The sequence below is a fragment of the Schistocerca gregaria genome, chromosome 4, assembly GCF_023897955.1.
Source record: "Schistocerca gregaria isolate iqSchGreg1 chromosome 4, iqSchGreg1.2, whole genome shotgun sequence".
Taxonomy (NCBI): domain Eukaryota; kingdom Metazoa; phylum Arthropoda; class Insecta; order Orthoptera; family Acrididae; genus Schistocerca; species Schistocerca gregaria.
Window position 1 is genome coordinate 233,217,705 of NC_064923.1, and position 19,182 is coordinate 233,236,886.

Genomic DNA, 19,182 nt, shown 5'->3' on the forward strand with positions numbered 1-19,182 from the left:
AAGAAGCTCGTAATAAGAACTTAAAACTTACAACTATAGAAGAAATGTACACCTTCATCGGTATTTTGATACTCATGGGCATAAATTGTGACACTAGACTGCCTCTTTAGGACTTACGGGGGAAAGTACTGGGAAAGAATATCTACATAGCTACAATGAGTCGCATTGATGTGGAGATTTCTGTTCCTGATTAGACTTGATGATAAAGAAACAAGAACCGAAAGACGTAAACAGGATAAGTTCTGCCACCTTCGTGAAGTTTGCGACAAAAATTGACGAAATGTTTGTGAAATACTACATACCAAGTGCTGATCTAACTATCGATGAAATGCTCGCCCTATTTCGAGGAAGAAGTCCCTTTAAGGTCTTTACGAAAGACCAGCCTGGGAAGTATGGTATATTATTTAGGATGGTATCAGATGCCCACACTCGGTATGTTAAGTTATACCTACACGAAAATAACAATGACTTGTAGAATATAGCAGTGCTGATAAATGAGGTCTCACTTCAGTTCTTGGGTGTAGTCGTGAAGAGGCAACCGGAAGATTCCATAGTCTTTCACTCTGGCGTCTAACAGCTGTGCTAGCTGGTTCATGAATCTCTTTCCTCTGTTCCATGGCCGCTCCGTAGTTCCTGAAACAAAAAAGGCGAGTAATGAATTAGGTACATTTGCATCTCTGATTTTCTAGTCGCGGTATTATTGCGAAACATAAGTAGGATGCATTAATTTGTTGCCCAACTATTCTTCAATAGCACGCTCTCGGAATTTCAACCGTAGCACTCTCCGTGAAGCGCAGCGGCAATGATGTAACGACTTCCACTGAAGTTTGTTGAGCTTCTCCACAAAGCTCTCGCGCTGACTAAACGAGACGTACGGGCTCCCATCTCGATAACCGACGTGTGACCGGGTGAGTGGTGTCCTGACCACATGCCCCTCCATATCCGCATCCAATGACGCCTGTGGGCTGAGGATAACGTCGGTGGTCTGTCGGTACCGTTGAGCCTTCAGGACTGTTCTGAAGGAGTTTAGTTTTATGAATTATGTTTCCTTCAGATTCCGCCAGCGAATATCGGCCTGGCGTCTGCTTTTCCTACAGTTAATTTTGGGTCCCTCCGTACTGTTGCTCCTAGGTGTTTTACGATTGTTACTGTCTTCAGTGAGTTTTCACTAGCAGCATAATCCAACGTAATCGAAAGGTAATGGATTTCTTAGCCTATTAACTCGCAGTATGTTAAATTTATTGATTTTGAGATTTCCTGCGCCAATCATCGATTCTACACAGATCTAACTCCATTTCGCTGCTGTCTTCGGCGTTATCGCCTTCCTGTAGACATAAGCATCGTCTGCAAAACAGCCTCATCGAGCTTCCGACCTTATCTGATAGATCATTCATATATACTGTAAACGGATAACGACTAAGCTGGCATTTTTATCACAATCAGAGAATAGCACACTCCTAGTATTTTGTTAGCAGTTCTCTCAGATTGACTGTGACAATGATTGACCTCTCTTAATTATGTGTAAAGTAATATGATGCGAAAACTAGTTCTTCCACTTGTAAAGAGTACTGGCTTATCGCATTATGAGGTAGCACATGGTCTCTTTCATGAACCTTACCTCGAAGAAAGCGAATTATTGACAAATTATTGACAAGCAGTCAACATGAATCCGAGAATTTCATTCTTGTGAAACACAACTAGCACTTTATTCTCGCGAAGCAATGAGTTCTATTGACAGCGGACGTCTAACAGATTTTTTCTAATTTCCAGACGGAGGCAGTCTGAGCAACTCTCTTAAAATGTTTGTTGATGATGCTCTTGTAAAGTCATCAAATGTTCAAAACCAATTGCAAAATTATTTATACAAGATATCTGTATGATGCCAAAAGTGGCAACTGACTCTAAATAATAAGTTTGAAGCCATCCACATGAGTACATAAGTCCGCTAAATTTCTGTTGGATCCTCATCAGATGGGTCCGCGGAGAACATCAAAAAAGTTCAAAGGGGGGCAGCTCGTCTTTTATTATCACGAAACAGGGTAGAGAGTGCTACGGTCACGATGTGTGAATTGGAGTGGCAGTCATAAAACAAAAGCGTTTTTAGTTGGGACAGGATCCTTCCGTGAAATTTCAATTTACAACTTTCTGCTCCGATTGCGAAAACATTCTGTTGGCGCCCACCTACGTGAGGAGAAAAGATCATCATAAAAACATAATAAAAATCAGAGGTCCCACCGAAAAATCTTTGAGAGTGGAAGAGTAGAGAAATAACTTGGAGGTAGTTCGGCTAACCCTCTGCCAGGAACTTAATTGTGAATTTCAGAGTAATTATGTAGATGTAGACGAACTCGTCTCACCTATACTGTTAATACTGTTAGTCTGACCTGTGTATAGACATTCGAGAGACTCTTACATGTAATGCTCAGCAATTCTAACAATAGGTGAATGATTAAATGCTCTGCAATGAAATGAATATATCCATGAGTGTGTCACAATTGCACTGAAAACTTAGAGAGAAGTAAGTATTTGTGGCAGAACCCGACTCTAACTAAGATTTCCCCCTTATAGCGAGCAGTCTCTTATCAGTTACGTACCTAGCAACCACTCTAGAAATTACTTCCACCAGAGGTTCACCCATAGTATATGTGGGAATACTGTCAAAAGGGTTGACACTATTAGAAGATTTTTCAAAATGTTTTGCAAATTTTACCAGCTTTTAATTAACAATTTATTCTCAAAATAACAAATACCATATTTCAATTAACCCTCCCTGCAATTTAGTATTGAAATTGTTTTGAATGTCCCAGCTGTTAGAAGGTCAAGCTAAAATTGTATTTGTACCCGGAAAAATTCAGAACCTATTTAGCTCCGTTTTATAGAAATTGTTCGTCTTAATGTTTGACCATAATCGGATATCTGAGTACGAAATAAAAATTAAAGTTGGCTGCCCCGCCCACCGGCGGTTCGAGTGCTCCCTTCGGGCATGGGCATGTGTGTTGTTCTTAGCATAAATTAGTTCAAGAAGTGTGCAGGTCTAGGGACCGATGACATCAGTAGTTTGGTACCTTAGGAATTCACACGCATTTGAACATTTGAAAATTAAAATTGGATTAATGAGTACATAAGTCTTAGGGAGTGTGAAGACACACAGTAGGCAATTACACAGGTATTAATTGGCCACCATGGTTACAGATTGTAAATGTGCAAGCGTGACATCTAAGGTAATCATTCACTAATAGAGAAACTCGTAATAAATGTGTAATGCAGATGAAACTATGTTTTTCGCTAGCCTGGGCTAGTTCTTGACAAAATGAAAGTGGAAAGAAGATAAGGATTTCTGGTCAGATGAGTATAGGGTACTATCAACACTAGCAGAAAATCATGTAACTGGAGTAGGATTCGTTATGAATAGGAAGGTAGGGCAGAGAGGGTGTTACTGTGAACAGTTCAGTGATAAGGTTGTTCTTATCAGGATCGACAGCAAACCAACACCGACAACGATACTTCAGGTATACATGCCGACGTCGCAAGCTGAAGATCACGAGATAGGGAAAGTGTATGATGACATTGAAGGAATAATACAGTATGTAAAGGGGGATGAAAATCTGAAAGTCATTGGAGACTGAAATACAGTTGTAGGGGAATGGTGATAAAATCAAGAGTGCAACGGTAATTCCACTGTTAAATGCAAGAGAGACAGCGGATAGGCGGAAAGAATAAACTGAAAGCCTCTATGAGGGGCAAGAGTTGTCTCATATGATAGAAGAAGAAACAGGAGTTGATTTAGAAGAGATAGGGGATCCAATATTCGAATTTAAAAGAGCTTTGGGGGACTTAACATAGAAAAGGCAGAAGGGATTGATAACATTCCAAGAGCATTTCTAAAATTGTGGCAAGAAAACGACTACTGACGTTAGTGTGTAGAATGTATGAGTCTGGCGACATACCATCTGACTTTCCGAAGACGGCAACAGCTGACAAGTGCAAGAATTATCTCACAATCAACTTAACAGCTCATGGATTCAAGTTCCTTAGAACAATAATATACAGAAGAATGGAAACGAAAATTGAGGATGCGCTAGATGACGATCAGGGCTTAGGAAAGGTAAAGGCACGAGAGTAGCAGTTCTGACGTTGCGGTTAGTAATGGAAGCGAGACTAAAGAAAGATCAAGACACGTTCATAGAATTTGTCGACCTGAGAAAAGCGTTCGACAATGTAAAATGGTGCAAGATGTTCGAAATCTGAAAAAAGTGGAGGTAAGCTATAGGAAGAGACAGGTCATATACAGTATGTACATGATCCAAGAGGGAATAATAAGAGTGGGAGACCAAAAAAGGGTTTGAGATAGGGATGTAGTCTTTAGCCCCTACTGTTCAACCTGCACATCGAAGAAGCCATGATAGAAATAAAGGAAAGGTTCCGGAGTGGAAGTAAAATTGAAGGTGAAAGGATATGAATGATACAATTCGCTGCTGACATTGCTATCCTGAGTGAAAGTGAGGATTAATTACGTGATCTACTGAACGGAATGAACAGTCTAATGATTACAGTGTATGATCTGAGAGTAAATCGAAGAAAGACGAAGGTAATGAGAAGTAGTAGAAATGAGAACAGCGAGAAACTTAACATCAGAATTGATGGTCACGAAGTAAGTTAAGGGATTCTGCTACCTAGGCTGTAAAACAACCAATGACGTACGGAGCAAGGAGGACATCAAAGGCAGAATAGCAATGGCAAAAAGGGCATTCCTGTCCAAGAGAAGTCTACTAATATCAAATATCGGCCTTAATTTGAGGAAAAAATTTCTGAGACTGTGGGAAAACCAGAACGGAAGAGAATCGAAGCATTTGAGATGTGGTGCTACAGACAAATGTTGAAAATTAGGTGGACTGATAAGTTAAGGAATGGGAGGTTCTGCGCAGAATCGGAGAGGAAAGGAATATGTGGAACACACTAATAAGCGAAGGGACAGGATGATAGGACATCTGTTAAGATATCAGGGAATGATTTCCATGGAACTAGAGGGAGCTGTAGAGGGCAGAAACTGTAGAGCAAGACAGAGATTGGAATACATCCAGCAAATAATTAAGAACGTAGGTTGCTAGTGCTACTCTGAGGTGAAGAGGCTAGGACAGTTAGCACAGGAAAGGAATTCATGGCGGGCCGCATCAAACCAGTCAGATGACTGATGATAAAAACAACTTCTATACCTAGAAGGCTAACAAAAAATAATATTACAAGGAAGAGTAAAATAACGTGTAATTTGTCTTGGTTAACGTGAAAAGTAGTCATAAAAATCAAAGTCGACGTCAGACAATATCAATAATGTATGTTAAAAAATGACGAAATTCCTCCAGCTGTATTGAGGTGTTGGTTTTATTGGCAACTAGTTTCGATGATGTTACAACGTTATCTTCAGGCCCATACTTGTCAGCAACCGTATGTGTCTAGCACTAGTAGTCAGTGGTGAGATAGGCGTGTTCCATGAGGAAGGCTCGTCGGCACCCACGGCCTCGCCGTTAATTCATCGGGCGGATTTGAACTAGGGCTGTGGCCCTGACCGTGTGTAGAAAGAAAATGCAGTAATACGCAGGGCTATTCGGGCGGGAACCACTGAACTCTAACAAGGTATACCTTACAAAGACATTTTCGCTACATAAAACATTGTAATTCGTTACAAATTATTATAATACATAATATAACTCTAATATTTTATGTATTACCTGGAAAAGCTAACGGTCTGTTGACACATAGTCATTACAGATACAGAAAATTATCATTCTCGTGAAAAGCAACTAGTTTAAAATCCTCGCGAAGTAATGAGTGCTGTTTGAAATTGATTCGGTGTTTCTTGGTTTCCAGATGGCTTCTGACACCGTACCTCACAAAAGCTAATGAAATTTAATGTCTACGTGTTATCACTTCAGCTGAACAAATAGATTTGTGATTTGCTATCAGAAGGGTACAGTACGCAGTAACTGACGGAAATTCATTGAGCAAAACAAAAGTGATATACACCGTTCTGCAATGAAGTGTTGTAGGCCCTATTGTATCCCTAATCCACTGAAACGACTTAGGACACAATCTGAGTAGACCTCTTAGCTTGTCTGCAGGTGAAGCTGTTATTTACAGTGTGCTAAAGTCATAAGAAAGTCAAAAACAATTGCAAAATGAATAGACGCGTTATTTGTATGGTGTGGAAAGTTGGAATCGCCTCTCAAAAAGAAAAATATAAGGTCATCAACATGAGTAGAAAAAGAAATGTGTTGAGTTTCGGTTACTCGAAAAGCCATACAAATTTAGAGACTTCAATTTCGACTAAATACCTAGGAATTACCATTACGAATGATTTAAACTCGAATGATAGCAAAGATAATGTTGTGGGGAAGGCAAACCAAAGACCACGTTTTAGTAGCAGAGCACTTCGAAGATGCAACAGGTCTACTAAAGAGAGTACCTACACTACGCTTGTTAGTCCATTGGTAGAATATTGCTGTGCTGTGTGGGATACCTAAGTAAAGAAACGAAGAGAGAGTCAAAAAAAGTCTGCAGCATTGCCAAAATTACTCAAGATGGTGGCTATTTATCGTGCCCCTCCCCACCCACCCCCACTATCTCTCCCTGGGGGCGGATGTGACAACATCGCATTTTTGAACTCATCAACACCACTCCCCCCACCCTCCCCCACTTCCCCTCCCCTGTACTTCCCATTACCCCTCCCCCATTAACCCTACCCAGCTTGGAAAAAGACTCAGACTAATCTGTTTCTGGAGATGAAGGTACTGCCTTGGGAATTGTGTTCATTTATTTATATGTGCTACAAGAATTTCCTAAAATTTGACATGGAAACCGAACTGACAATTACCCTACAGCAGAGCTGCTTAAAAATCAACTGAACACAACTGCTTAAAATTGGTGGGACAATAGCGAAACGCTCCCTGAAGAAACAGATTTCATGGCATGAAGTTGACTTAAATTTGAGCAGTATATTGCTTATTTATTTATGCATTAATTTGATTAATTAACTAAATTCCTTGGAAATGTGTTCAGTTGACAAGATGTGGGTGTTCGATAGAGAGGGGTTTAAAAAGTGTGTTACCTGTAAGCATATAACTGAGGACTTGAGCATAACTTCAAACATGATGGTTGGCAAAATGAGATAATTGATTAGCACAGGGGGAATAAAGCAAATAATGCCATCCAGGGTGGTTGAGCGATTCTAGGCGCCACAGTCTGGAACCGCGGGTTCTAATCCTGCCTCGGGCATGGATGTTTGTGATGTCCTTAGGTTAGTCAGGTTTAAATAGTTCTAAGTTCTAGGCGACTGATGACCTCAGAAGTTAAGTCCTGTAGTGCTCAGAGCCATTTGAACCAAAGCAAATAATGGTGATGCAGTAGGATGGACTAAGGGTGCATTTCCCAACTCATAGAGCTGTTTATTTATTTTGAAATAGCCGGCCCATCAGCAGTGTAGAAGCTTTGACGAGTCTAACAAAATAGCTTAAGCGATATAACACTGTTCATAGAAATTGTTGTGGAAAGTCTTAACATGAAATAACAGTGGTTTAAGCGTAATTCTAAATCGGACGAACGAGAATACGCGCAGGAGACCATATTTCAGTGCTTAAAAGTCTCCGGAGGCCACAGGTATAAGGGTCGAATATAGGCATCAGCAGTGAGAAGCGGCCGAGCGGCTCTAGGTGCTTCAGTCCGGAATCGCGCTACAGCTACGGCCGCAGATTCGAATTCTGGAGGTGTGTGATGTCCTTAAGTTAGTTAGGTTTAAGTAGTTCTAAATCTAGGGGACTGATGACCTCAGATGTTAAGTCCCATAGTGCTTCCGAACAAGGAAGTACCAGGACAGTATAGAGGATCCGCCATCACACGCAAAGACGTGCCCGGCTCCAACACAAGTACAAGGGGTCGGCGAGGATGCAGTCCGTTCTTGTTTCTATAAATAGTTTATGTCCATCGTTTGTTACATCATTTATACAGTGGGTTTGTGCATAAGTTCGTAGTGTTTTTCCACAAGTTTAATACATATAACAGACTTTAGTCTTACAAATCTGCCAACGCTGGGAAAATTTTTCGGTTCCTCGACTACAAAAAGGACATGGTTTTGAGGCGAATAATTCGTCTAGCTATGTTTGGAGCGCATTTTCCCCGGAAAGAAAGTTTCTTTTGCGTTCTTCGATAAAGAGCGGAAAAGGTGAAAATCCCGAGAGCGCAAGATCAGGTGAATAGGGAGGGTGCAGAATGATTTACCAACCCTACTTCTGCACAGCTTTTTATTTTTTCGTCAATCTTGCAGAATGCAGGCAGGCGTTATCATGGACTACCATTTCTTCACGAAATCTTCCTGGTCGTTGTTCTTGTATTGCGTCTACAAGACGTCTCAGTTGTTGATACACTACTGGCCATTAAAATTGCTACACCACGAAGAAATGCAGATGATAAACGGGTATTCATTGGATAAATATATTAAACTAGAAGATGATGCTGTAATTTACCGTCTAGTAAGGTCATCCGAAGACCAGTATCAGCTGCAAAGCGATTTAGAAAAGATTGCTGTATGGTGTGTCAGGTGGCAGTTGACGCTAAATAACGAAAAGTGTGAGATGATCCACATGAGTTCCAAAAGAAATCCGTTGGAATTCGATTACTCGATAAATAGTACAATTCTCAAGGCTGTCAATTCAACTAAGTACCTGGGTGTTAAAATTACGAACAACTTCAGTTGGAAGGACCACATAGATAATATTGTCGGGAAGGCGAGCCAAAGGTTGCGTTTCATTGGCAGGACACTTAGAAGATGCAACAAGTCCACTAAAGAGACAGCTTACACTACACTCGTTCGTCCTCTGTTAGAATATTGCTGCGCGGTGTGGGATCCTTACCAGGTGGGATTGACGGAGGACATCGAAAGGGTGCAAAAAAGGGCAGCTCGTTTTGTATTATCGCGTTATAGGGGAGAGAGTGTGGCAGATATGATACACGAGTTGGGATGGAAGTCATTACAGCATAGACGTTTTTCGTCGCGGCGAGACCTTTTTACGAAATTTCAGTCACCAACTTTCTCTTCCAAATGCGAAAATATTTTGTTGAGCCCAACCTACATAGGTAGGAATGATCATCAAAATAAAATAAGAGAAATCAGAGCTCGAACAGAAAGGTTTAGGTGTTCGTTTTTCCCGCTCGCTGTTCGGGAGTGGAATAGTAGAGAGATAGTATGATTGTGGTTCGATGAACCCTCTGCCAAGCACTTAAATGTGAATTGCAGAGTAGTCATGTAGATGTAGATGAACTGACATGTGTTACATTGTCACGAAATTTGGGCACATACATCCTGAGAAATCAGTACCCAGAACAACCACCCTTGGCAGTAAAAATGCTCTTGATAGGCCTGGACATTGAGTCAAATAGAGCTTGGATGGCGTGTACAGGTACAGCTGCCCATGCAGCTTCAACACGATACCACAGTTCATAAAGTGTAGTTACTGACGTATTGTGATGAGCCAATTGCTCGTCCACCATTGATCAGACGTTTTCAATTGGTGAGAGATCTGGAGACTGTGCTGGCAAGGGCAGCAGTCGAACATTTTCTGTATCCAGAAAGGCCCTTAGAGGACCTGCAACATGCGGTCGTGCATTATCTTGGGTTTCGCAGGGATCGAATGAGGGGTAGAGGCACGGGCCGTAAAACATCTGAAATGTAACGTCCACTGTTCAAAGTGCCGTCAATGCGAACAAGAGGTGACCGAGACGTGTAACCAATGGCACCCCATACCATCACGCCGGGTGACGCGCCTGTATGGCGATGACGAATACACGCTTCCAATGTACGTTCACCACGATGCCGCCAAACACGGATGCATCCATCATGATGCTGTAAACAGAGCCTGGATTCATCCGAAAAAAATGACGTTTTGCCTTTCGTGCACCAAGGTTCGTCGTTGAGTACACCATCGCAGGCGCTCCTGTCTGGGATGCAAACCGCTGCCATGGTCTCCGAGCTGACAGTCCATGCTGCTGCAAACATCGTCGAACTGTTCGTGCAAATGGTTGTCGTGTTGCAAACGTACCTTTTACGTTCTTGGGTAGAGAGCAGAAAAGGTGAAAACCCGAGAGCAGAAGATCAGGTGAATAGGAAGGTTACTTCTCAACTCTACTCCTGTAAAGCATTGACGGAAAAGTCAATGTAGCAGAATGCAGGCAGGCGTTATCGTGGACTATCATCACTTCACGCAATCTTCCTGGTCGTTGTTCTTCGACTGCGTCTAAAAGACGTCTCAGTTGCTGACAATAAATGTCAGGAGTGAGGATTACACCTTGGGGTGCATTTAGTAGTACATCGCAACATCACTGTTCCACCAGATGCATAAGATAATCTTTTGTGGATGCACGCAGGTTTTAAACCGGGGAGTTGTCGCATTGTTCCCTGATGTTAGCATAAAGGACACCATTTGTCGTCACCAGTTACGATACAGGAAAGGAATGATTGGTGTTGCTCACAAGCCAACTGATGACATGCAAAAAGGGACGCAAATGTGGCCACCCACAGATCTTTGGATCAGAGAATGCGTATCTCATACACTAGATTTTTGAACCTTCCCCATTGCATTCACATGTCGCACAATGATGGCACGATTACAGTTCATTATATTCGCCACTCGTCGAGTGCATTAACGTGGATCGCTGTGGATTAATGCGTTGGAACGATCTTCATAAAACGCTGAACGTCTTCCTGAACGTGGAGAGTCACTAATGTCAAATTGACCCTCCTCAAAACTACAAAATATTTTTTTACAGTTCTCTGTCTACATCTACATAGATACTCCGCAATCCACCATACGGTGCGTGGCGGAGGGTGCCTAGTACCACAACAAACATCTTCTCTCCCTGTTCCACTCCCAAACAGCAAGAGGGAAAAATGACTGCCTATATGCCTCTGTACGAGCCCTAATCTCACTTATCTTTATGGTCTCTCCGCGAAATGTAAGTTGGCGGCAGTAAAATTGTACTGCGGTCAGCCTCAAATGATGGCTCTCTAAATTTCCGCTATAGCGATTGACGAAAAGAACGCCTCATTTCCTCTAGAGGCTCCCACCCGAGTTCCTGAAGCACTTCCGTAACACTCGCGTGATGATCAGACCTACCAGTATCAAATATAGCAGCCCGCCTCTGAATTGCTTCTATGTCGTCCGTCAATCCTACCTGATAAGGTTCCCAAACGCTTGAGCAGTACTCAAGAATAGGCTGTATTAGTCTTTTATAAGCGATCTCCTTTACAGATGAACCACATCTTCCCAAAATTCTATCAATGAACTGAAGACGACTATCCGCCTACCCCACAACTGCCATTGCCATTACATGCTTGTCCCACTTCATATCGCTCTGCTATGTTACGCCCAAATATTTAATCGACGTGTCTGTGTCAAGCGCTACACTACTGATGGAGTATTCAAACATTACGTGATTCTTTTTCCTATTCATCTGCATTAATTTACATTTATCTGTATTTAGAGTTAGCTGCCATCCTTTACTTCAATCACAAATTCTGTCCAAGTCATCTTGTATCCTCCTACAGTCACTCAACGACGACACCTTCCCGCATCATCAGCAAACAGCCGCACATTGCTATCCACCCTATCCGAAAGATCTTTTATGTAGATAGAAAACAACAGCTGACCTATCACACTTCCTGGGGTACTCCCGATGATACCCTCACCTCCGATGAACACTCACCATCAAGGACAACGTACTGGGTTCTATTACTTAAGAAGTCTTCTAGCCACTCACGTATTTGGGAACCAATCCCATATGCTCGTACCTTAGTTAGGAGTCTGTAGTGGGGCACCGAGTCCAACCCTTTCCGGAAGTGAAGGAATATGTCATCCGTCTGATACCCTTCATCCATGGTTCGCAAGATATCATGTGAAAAAAGGACGATTTGGGTTTCGCAGGAGCGATGCTTTCTAAAGCCGTGCTGATGCATAGACAGCAATTTCTCTGTATCAAGGAAATTCATCATATTCGATCTGAGAATATGTTCGAGAATCCTGCAACAAACCGATGTTAAGTATATTGGTCTGTAATTTTGAGGATCCGAACTTCTACCCTTCCTATATACAGGCGTCACCTGCGCTTTTTTGCAGTAGCTCGGGGCTTTACGTTGGGCAAGAGATTCGCGGTAAATGCAAGCTTAGTAAGGAGCCAATGAAGTAGAGTACTCTGTCCAGTAGCGTTGTCCCAATACATGGCGCAAATTTTTCTGACTGCTTCCGCTGCTATCACCCCTCCATTGAACTCAAACAGAAGAATTTGTTGAAAAAGTTCCGGTTTCTCCACATCGTACTCCATTTTCTAGCGTCAGTCTGCTATCCTCAAATGTCAAAAAGACAATATGTAAACTCAATAGCAATAGCGATGTACAAATAAAAAATTACAGTTGGTAAATAAACCCAAAACATGCAATGCAAAACGCTGGGAAATTATGTGCCAGCCTGATAATACTACTTGTTATGATCTCCTATTCCTTAATGAAACAAATTAAATAATTAAAAATGAAAGAGTAGCCTGCGAAACTAACGTAAGAATGCAGTTGTAATTTGCATGTAATTTTTATAATGTCAGATAGGTCATGATATTTCAGCTGCTAAATAAATAAATAAATAAATAAATAAATTTTGTTGAAGGTGTCGGCTCGCGATAAACTTTAAATGCTGGCACAAATTTTCATACCACTATTGGGTAGTAAATCTGTACCTTATACAGCTATTGTCAACGAATTCGCAATCAGCGGATCACTCTCGGAAACTATTTCGGGTTACATTGTAGGCGTTCGATCTGGGATACTGCACACGTGATTAACGTGTTGTCTTGGTGGTCTCACCTACAGTGGTGCTCGGTGTAGAAGACGGTGGTGCAGCCGATGCGAGTACCAGAGCGACCAGAGCGGCGAACACGGGCGCCGTGGGCGGGCCCATGTCTGCCTGCGGCGGAACTGGCCGGCGGCTGCGCTCCGGCGGGCGGCCCGCCTCCAGATAGCGGCGACGCCCACCCAGCGCATCCCTCACTATCGCCGCGGCCCACTCAGCTGGCCTGCGGCCTCTGCTCTCCAGCCACTACTGAGGGGTACAGATGACGCAGGAAGAAATAATGTGTCCAGTCCATAAAGCCAGTATCTGACGTCGATCTCTTCGTCTTTTCTGTGACTTACAAAGCGAAACCTATAAAACCGAAGTTGTTCACTACTCTTTCACACATTCTTCCTAGTGTCCATGAAGCTGAGTTTGCTGAATATCGACGTTAATCGACGTTAATCAGATTCACGTTTTTTGTTTTATATCAGACGTCCAGTATCGGACAGATGAGATAAAAGCCATCTGATTTTCCTTCACTTCAGCTTGTTGCAAATACGGGGTCTTTCGCAATGATTTCAAATTTGAATAACACATAAATTAATCGCGAAACGAAGTTGAACATTTTACCCAAGGTGCAACATTTATTACGTATGTGTTCCTGTCTGTGTCTATGTCGATGTCCCTAAGTGCAGTGGTGAGTTGAGTTTTGATTTCTGAAATACGCCACCATCTGATTGTCTGTATTTTAATGATTTGGGGACGATTTTGGTGTGGATATTCAACCTGACGTGCATGACAAGATTCCAATACTGGGGGCAACTGATTCTGACGGGATGACTTGTACCTCAATTAACAGGTACAGGTTGCGTCTTCTTGTAAGCCCACCACTTGTAATTATTATCAGATGTGTATGCCTCTTCTTGAATGTCTCTGTCACCACAAGCACATGTGCCTGGACGAAGTCCAAAATCCGTATCCCATCCTCATTCAAAGTGCCTTGTCCATTTCTACCAAGCAATTGGTCATACGCATTTCTCGCCGATCGCAAAAACTGGTTCCAATGGCTCTAAGCACTATGGGACTTAACATCTGAAGTCATTAGTCCACTAGACTTGGAACTACTTAAACCTAACTAACCTGAGGACACCACACACATCCATTCCCGAGGCAGGAATCGAACCAGCGACCGTAGCAGTAGCGTGGTTCCAGACTGAAGTCCCTACAACCGCTCGGTCACAAAGGCCGGCCGCCTATCTTACATTACCATTGAGGTCGCCTTCTATTGTCAGATATTCCTCGGGGTCAGTAATGCGTAGACACGCATCTAATTCTGTCCACATTCATCCTTCTGTTCATCAGTGCATACGACTTGGGGCGCGTAGCAGCACACAGTTCGAAGTGTCGATGTACCAGACTCGATTTTAACTCTCATGAGTCGATCAGAATTCTTTATACATTTAGGACACTGTCGTGTTACTTATCGCGAGTCACATTGTGGCGTTATAGCACAGTTTGTACCCATCGCCGATCTCCCCGACCTTCGCACCTTTACGTTTCGTTTCTTGGACACATGTAATGTCTAGGTGTCGGTTTTTCAAGGTTTCATCTAATTCCCGGATTATTCCAAACTTGATTCTCATGTTGACATTAGCAATTCGAAGGTGGACCATTAGCCACCTCGTGCAGTTACGGGTAGCCCTTATCCATCTGTCACGTTTCTCGGGCAATGGGAAAGCGCCCCGCTTGTGGGGTTGCCCTAGTATTCATACCCAATTTTCGAACAGATATGCTTATACAATATACTGGGTTATATCATTTAAGAATACCTTGAGCCACTCACATATCTGTGAACATACTCCAAATGCTCACACCTTCCTTAAGAGCCTGCAATGGGGTGGTTCGTCAAATGCTTTCCGGAAACCATATCAATATGAGTGTTACCCTCCATACTTAATTCTCAGTACGAATATACGAGGGCCACTCCAAAAGAAATGCACACTATTTCTTTTTTTAATCCATCTTTTATTCTACATGTTTGAAAGTTTTACAGTGTGTAGATACATCCTTTAGGAACAATATTTTTCATTTCTCCATATAATTTCCATTCCTCTCAACTGCATTACGCCATCTTAGAACCAGCGCCTGTATACGCGCACGGTAAAATTCTGGACCAACCTGTTGGAGCCACTGTTTGGGAGCTTGCACAAGGGAGTCATCACGTTCTACGAAGAGAGTCTTTCAGTTTCCCAAAGAGATGATAGTCACATGGAGCCAGGTCAGGACTGTAAGGCGGGTGTTTCAGTGCTGTGATCGCTTCCATGGGTTTTTGACTGATATGTCGTGCAACAGCAAAACATCCTGCTTTTCTCGATGTTGTCCAACACGACTCAGTCGAGCCTGAAGTTTCTTCGGTGTCGTCACATATGCATCAGAAAATCTCTGCACATTGTTTGGAGCGTGTGCAATACGAGGCCTGCCGCTGCGAGGACAATTCTGAATATCGCTGTGTGCGCTTTCATCACGTGACCTGCTTGCCCACCGACTAACGGTACTGCGATCGACAGGAGCATATCCACACACCTTTTTCAACCTCTTGTTGATGTTTCCCACTGTCTCGTTTTCACAGCACAGGAATTCTATGACAGCACGTTACTTCTGACGAACGTTAATTATAGCAGCCATCTTGAAGACATGATGTGAGGGCGCCACTCACGGAAACAGGTTGAACTACGTTCGAAAACAAGCAGGAAGGTTGTATCTACACACTTTAAAACTTTCACACCTGCAGGATGAAAACTGTACTTTTACAAAAATAATGTTCATTTCTTTTGGAGTGACCCTCGTATCATGTGAGAAAAAGGCTAGATGAGTTCCGCATGAGCGATGCTGTCTAAAACCAACCTGATACGTGGATATACGCTTCTCAAGAAAATTTGTTATATTCGAATTGAGAATGTATTGAAGGAATATGCAGCAAATTTGGGGATATTGGTCTGTAATTATGTGGGTTCGTTCTTTTACCTTTCTTACGTACAGGAGTCACCCGCGCTCTTTTGCTGTCGCTTGGAACATTGTGCTAGGAGAGAAATTCACGATAAATGAAAGCTAGGTAAAGAACAATTCCGCAGAGTACTCTTTGTGAAACCAAAATGTGATTCCATTGGCGCCTGGTGATTTATTTGATTAAAAATCATTCAGCTGCTTCTCCACGCCAGGGATGCTTACTACACTCATGCTCATAAATTGAGGATAATGCTGATGCATGATGAAACAACGCTCCGGTGGGCGGTTTGTGGGTTTAAATCTCCCCCTGGGATATGACCCTGCGGTGCATTTGACCTGCAGTCGTCGCATGGCGGCGCTGGCTTCAGTCCACATACGCAGAGGAGTGTTTGTGCATGTTGGAGTATGGTGCAGCGATTAAGTGTGTAGACGTTTTCAGACGTGGTAATGGTGACTGTGTATTGAAAATGACTCAAAGAACACATATTGATGACGTTATGAGGGATATAATACTAGGGCGACTGGAGGCTGGTCAAACACAGCAGGTCGTAGCTCGGGCTCTCCGGTCACAAAGTGTGATCTCAAGACTATGGCAACGATTCCAGCAGACAGAAAACGTGACCAGGCACTGCCGTACGAGACGTCCACAGTGTACAATACCACAAGAAGACCGATATCTACCGTCAGTGTCCGCAGACGGCCACGGAGTACTGCAGGTAGTCTTGCTCGAGATCTTACCGGAGCCACTGGAACAGTTGTCTCTACACTCACAGTCTGCAGACGACTGAACAGACATGGTTTATTCGACCGGAGACCTGCAAGATGCGTTCAACTGATTCCCGGGCACAGGAGAGCCCGTAAAGCCTGTTGTCAAGAACATAGCACATGGTCATTATAACAGTGGTCCCAAATTATGTCCAGGTATAGTCTGAGCAGTGATTCGCGTCGAGTTTTCATCTGGCATGAACCAGGAACCAGATGCCAACCCCTTAATGTCCTTGTACCTGTATGGAGGTCGTGGTTTGATGGTGTGGTGTGGGATTATGATTGGTGCACGGATACCCCTGCTCGTCTTTGACAGATGAACTGTAACAGGCCAGGTGTATCAGGACGTCGTTTTGCACCATTACGTCCGCCTTTTCAGGGGAGCAGTGAGTCCCACCTTCCTCCTGATGGATGATAACGGACGGCCCCACTGAACTGCCATCGTGGAGGAGTATCTTTAATCAGTAGGTGTCAGACGTATGGCCTGACTGTTCTCCAGACCTAAGCCCCATCGAGCACGTCTGGGATGTTCTCGGTCGACGTTTCGCTGCACGTCTTGAAACCCCTAGGACGCTTCAGGGACTCCGACAGGCACTGATCCAAGAATGGGAGACCATACCCCAGCAGCTGATCGACCACCTGATCCAGAGTATGCCAGCCCGTTGTGCGGCCTGTGTATGTGTGCATGGTGATCATATCCCACATTTATGTCGTGGTACATGCTCAGGAAACAAGGGCGTTTTGTAGCACATGTGTTTCGGGACGGTTTTCTCAGCTTATCACCAATACTGTGGACTTACAGATGTGTGGCATGTGTGTTCCCTATGTGCCTATGCTATTAGCGACAGTTTTGTATAGTGCCACATTGTGTGGCACCACATTCTGCTATTATCCTTAATTTTTGAGCACGAGTGAAGTATGTCGTCCATATGTCAGTCTGCCCGAAGGTCAAATAGGAGTATGTTTGTACGATTCTCCCGTGTGAAGGATTTCTTGAAATTGAAATTTAAAACTGCCAACGGCATTGCCCCTGTGATTCAGATCACCTAAGTTAAGTGCTTTCTGGCTGGGCTAGCATTCTCTTATCCTTCTTGAATGATTGATTAACTTTGGAAAACGTAGTTCGTGTAATGACATTATGATAGCTAATCCCCGTTTCTATACTGACACTGTCAATACGGTCCGGCCTCTTCGTAGTGACAAGGCTTAAGATATTTGCATTGCATGTGGGCTGCCGAGCTAGCTGCTCAAGACAGTTTTCTGAAAACGTGTTCAAAAGTATTTCGCACGTCCGTTCCCCTGCAATGAAACCATGCACATTTCAGTCTATACTCTGTAGGTTAAAGTTGTCCCCAACTAGTATTGCATGATCTGGGTATTTACGCGCTTCTGACCGTAGAATATCTTTGAATGACTCTATAATTGTCACAGCGGAATCGGGTGGCCTGTAAAAACATCCAACAGCTAACTTGGTTTCATCTACATCTGTTATACATGACCAGATAACTTCACTGGCACTCACAACTTTTCCCTCAAAAGGGACAATACTTTTGTCAGCTGCAATTAACGCTCCTCCTCCTAGGGCCTCTAATCTGTCTTTTTGACATACATTTCACGAGCCGCTAAATTTCTACGAGCTTTCCACTTAGGTTTTCAGCCAGCTCTCCGTTCCAGAAGTGACTTGAGCGCCAGAACTTTCCTGAAGGTCAGTAAATTCGGAAACTTTATTACGAATACTCGACAGTTTACCGATAGAAGTTTGACAGTCGAAGCGTCATTACTCTGAACGAGGTCTGACTTCCCTTGCTGCGTATCGACTGGCAAGTGTTTATCAGAGATCCTCAAACTACTGACTAGCCTGAAAACCCTCATGTCCACTCCACAAATACTGTGCTACCTGAGTAGCTGCTTGCTTAGTGTAGTGCATTCCTGACCTATCAAGGGGAGTCCTTCAAACCCCCACCGGATAATACTGGTCTAGAAATCTGCAACCAAGACCGTCACAGCGAGGGCGAAGCCTTTGATTGAGACCCTCCTCTCGGCTCCAAACCAAAGGACCCCAATCAAATCTGGGAAAATTGCTGAAAATGGAGAGCTCTGCTTGCATCCCACGTGCGAGGCCAGCAGTCTTCAGCACTTCCGACTGTCGCATGTGTGAACCGTGGATCGCCTCAGAACCCATGCGGAAAGTGTCGTTGGTGCCGAGGTGAGCCACAGTTGGCAGACGATTGCGCTTGGTAGGCGCAGTTTTGAAGAAAACTTTCGTTCATTTAGTAAGCCATTCAGGTAGCAGCTGTAAGCTGACGTAAATCTACAGAGCGGCAAGTTGAGTGTTTATCCTTTTCTGTGTTTCTAGGAAGTATATTTACTAAATTTCGTGGGGGTTTTCTGTTTAAGTGGTTAAATCTAACGTTATTTTTGTGGGTAAATTCACTCAGTCTGTAGTGCAATAGTGGCTCACTGAACATCCAGCTACACAATTCATCAACGCATCAGCGTCCATGCCGGTCGCTGTGGCCGAACGCTTCCAGGCGCTTCAGTCCGGAAC

At 43.3% G+C, this 19,182-nt stretch overlaps 1 protein-coding gene across 2 annotated transcripts in view; it reads right to left on the reverse strand.

Moving 5' to 3' along the window:
* Nucleotides 1-13,003, reverse strand: part of LOC126267988 (uncharacterized) — a 66,350-nt gene extending 53,347 nt beyond the window's left edge. For both annotated transcript variants that reach the window (XM_049973336.1, XM_049973335.1), the window contains exons 1-2: nt 12,896-13,003; nt 507-633 (exon numbers count right to left, since the gene is read on the reverse strand). In XM_049973336.1, coding sequence (XP_049829293.1) covers nt 507-633; nt 12,896-12,989 — 221 coding nt within the window. In that variant the 5' untranslated portion in view covers nt 12,990-13,003. The remainder of the gene's footprint in view (nt 1-506; nt 634-12,895) is intronic.
* Nucleotides 13,004-19,182: the final 6,179 nt, after the last annotated feature.